This window comes from Marmota marmota, unplaced genomic scaffold (assembly GCF_001458135.2).
Source record: "Marmota marmota marmota unplaced genomic scaffold, marMar, whole genome shotgun sequence".
Taxonomy (NCBI): domain Eukaryota; kingdom Metazoa; phylum Chordata; class Mammalia; order Rodentia; family Sciuridae; genus Marmota; species Marmota marmota.
In genome coordinates this window covers 178298-181083 of record NW_026006507.1, presented here as the reverse complement: position 1 = coordinate 181083, position 2786 = coordinate 178298, and the positions used below count along the sequence as shown (strand labels likewise).

The 2786-nt window shown below is 34.4% G+C and overlaps 1 protein-coding gene across 1 annotated transcript; it reads right to left on the bottom strand.

Moving 5' to 3' along the window:
• Window positions 1-1424: 1424 nt before the first annotated feature.
• LOC107133552 (olfactory receptor 2B11-like) lies at window positions 1425-2363 on the bottom strand. Its single transcript, XM_015475874.1, has one exon. The coding sequence runs from the start codon at window positions 2361-2363 to the stop codon at window positions 1425-1427; it is 939 nt and encodes a 312-aa protein (XP_015331360.1).
• Window positions 2364-2786: the final 423 nt, after the last annotated feature.

Below are 2786 nucleotides of genomic sequence, written 5' to 3'. Positions count from 1 at the left end.
ACAAAGATAAAATCCCTTAATGTTTCCTATTTGTTCTTGCTTTAGGAAAGGACAAAGGTTTCTAATTAACTTTCTTGAAAAAGGCATTCTCAAGATTATTTATGCTTTGCATCAAAAGTAGAGTACAATTTCACATTGATATAGTGATATGCCTTTGTCTCATTAGGGCTTCTTAAATGTTGACTAAATTATAAAATGTACTGAACATACATACCTTAAAAATGTGAAGTTCTCTTCTAAAGATGTTTCTGTGGGTTTTTCCTACCACTGGTTTAAGTATTCTTTATCCTGAGACTTTTACATTAATACTTCATAAAGTTCTGATATTTCACCAAGTCTGGATTACATTTACATTTCCAAAATGAATAATCTTTACAGACAAAGAAAGTAGCATACACATCAAATGAGTCAGAACTCAGGGTAATATAAGCACTATGAACAACTGTTGTTAGCCTTAGTAGCTATGCTTTTAACATCGAATTAAAGTCTTTCCCCCCAAAGCTCAAGATATCTATACAGGTTGGGCATCCTTAATCCATAAAGCTCTGAAATCTGAAAAATTTAAATACCCTTGTGATAATACAAGTGGAAAACTCTACATTCATCTGCTGTGATGGATTATAGTCAAAATGTGCAATAATATTTGTTAAGATTACCTTCAGCTATTTAAATAGGTTATATATAAATACAAACAAATTCTACCATATTTAGAAATGGGTCTCATCTTCAACACATGTCATGAATATAAAAATATTTCAAAAACACAAAGAAAATTTAAAGTATGAAACTCTTGAAATTTAAAAAGTTTTGGTGACAATCCCCTAACAATTACCCACAAATTAATTTTTTAATTACTCAAATTATTTACAAAACTCCAAAGTTCTCAAGACCTAGTGTAGCACCAGATGTTCTGTTATTTTCAAAGAGTATGTCTGGTTGCAGTTAATTTTGGTAGTGTGGTTCAGTGTACTATGAGTCTTTCCTTTAAGTGATTTTTCTCAGATCTCGATCATACCAAAAAACTCAATAGAAAAGCCCAAATGAGGGATTTTTTGAACATGTCTACATGTCTTCACTATGCAACATCATATTGAATTCTATGAATTCCACACTAAATAAAAACAAAAAATCATGAATCTACTTAAACTAATCTACTTAAACTAATAAATTTATATTATAAATACAGTTGCTAGTTCAGTATTCAAATAGAAAATACTATTTTTCTATATTTTCACAAATAAACTTTCCATACTAGTGCACACAATCTAATATCATTCATGCCCAATGTGACTGTAAAATGTCAGAAACAAAATATTTTTATCAAGAAGAACACATCGCATGAGATTGGATTATTAGTCTAAATGAATTGTTAAAAAATCAATACAAACCTTTTAAATAAGTAATTTTATTTTGTTGACAACCTTTCACTTTGAAATGAAAATGTTTCTCACTAGGTTGCCTAATGCCCCTTTTACATCTTTATTCCTCAGGGTATAGATGAAGGGGTTGACTGTAGAAGTCACCACTCCATAGAAGAGAGCCATGAACTTGGGCTGGTCCCTTGTGATGGAGGAGGAAGGCTGAAGATACATGCTAATAGCTGGACCATAAAATAAGGAAACTACATTAAGATGAGAAGAACATGTTCCAAAGGCCTTTTTCCTTCCCTCAGAAGATTTAATCTTAAGTACAGCATGTCCAATACTAGCATAAGAGGCAAGAATTAAACATAAAGGAATAACTAAAATAAAAATACACACCACAGACAGTGCAAGTTCATTAGCTTCCTTTTCACCACAGGCAGTCTTTATCAGAACTGGAATCTCACACAACAAGTGATCCAGTTTATTGACACCACACAATGGCAATTGTAAGGTAAGTGTGGCCTCCGATAAAGCAAAGAGCACTCCAGTCAGCCACATAACACATGCTAGTAAGATGCAGATGTGTTGATTCATGATGAGGTTGTAGTGCAGAGGCCTACAGATGGCCATGTAGCGGTCAAAGGACATGATAGCCAAGAGAAGACATTCCATGGCCCCCATAAAGTGGAAGACATAAAGCTGAACTACACATCCTACAAAGCTGATGGTCTTCTTAGAACTTCCCAGGTTTAACAGCATCTGCGGCACAATGCTTGTGGTTAAACACATGTCTAAAAAGGAGAGGTTGGTGAGGAAGAAATACATGGGACTATTGAGACGGGGGTCTAACTTGGACACCAGAATGATGGCAATGTTTCCCATCATGGTCATGGGGTATGTAATAAGAAGAACAATGAATAGAGGAAGCTCTAGCCAAGGCAGATCATCTAAGCCTAGTAGGATAAACTCTTCAGGGTGGCTTTCATTAGTGAGTGCCATTCTCTTCAAGTTGTGTCACCTGTAATAAGGAAGTGGCAAAACTTTAGAAAGTGTTATAAGTAATTAAAAAGCATAACCATACATTGGCCATATGATTACAGAGGATGTTGTGCAATAACTCTTGGATGGAAGAAGGCAAAATCTGTCACTAGGCGACCAAATTTCTATTTATGACACTCAAGAAATGGCAGTTACATTAAAAAATAGCTAAACATTCTGAAACTGAATTTTCTCCTTTGAATAATAAAGGCAGACAATAATGTTCTCCTTATGGTGAAAATTTAATAAGTAGTGGTAACTCTGCTGGAAAACACCCAGACAGTTGTTTTCAAACTTTACCTGCCATAAAAATCAGCAGGGGGCGGGGCTGTTTAAATTACGTTTACTGGTTTTTATCTTCAATTTTCTGGTAGAGCAGCTATT

What these genes read in the sequence shown, in the direction of transcription:
- LOC107133552 (XM_015475874.1), bottom strand. Translation starts at nt 2,363, where the DNA reads ATGGCACTCACTAATGAAAGCCACCCTGAAGAGTTTATCCTACTAGGC.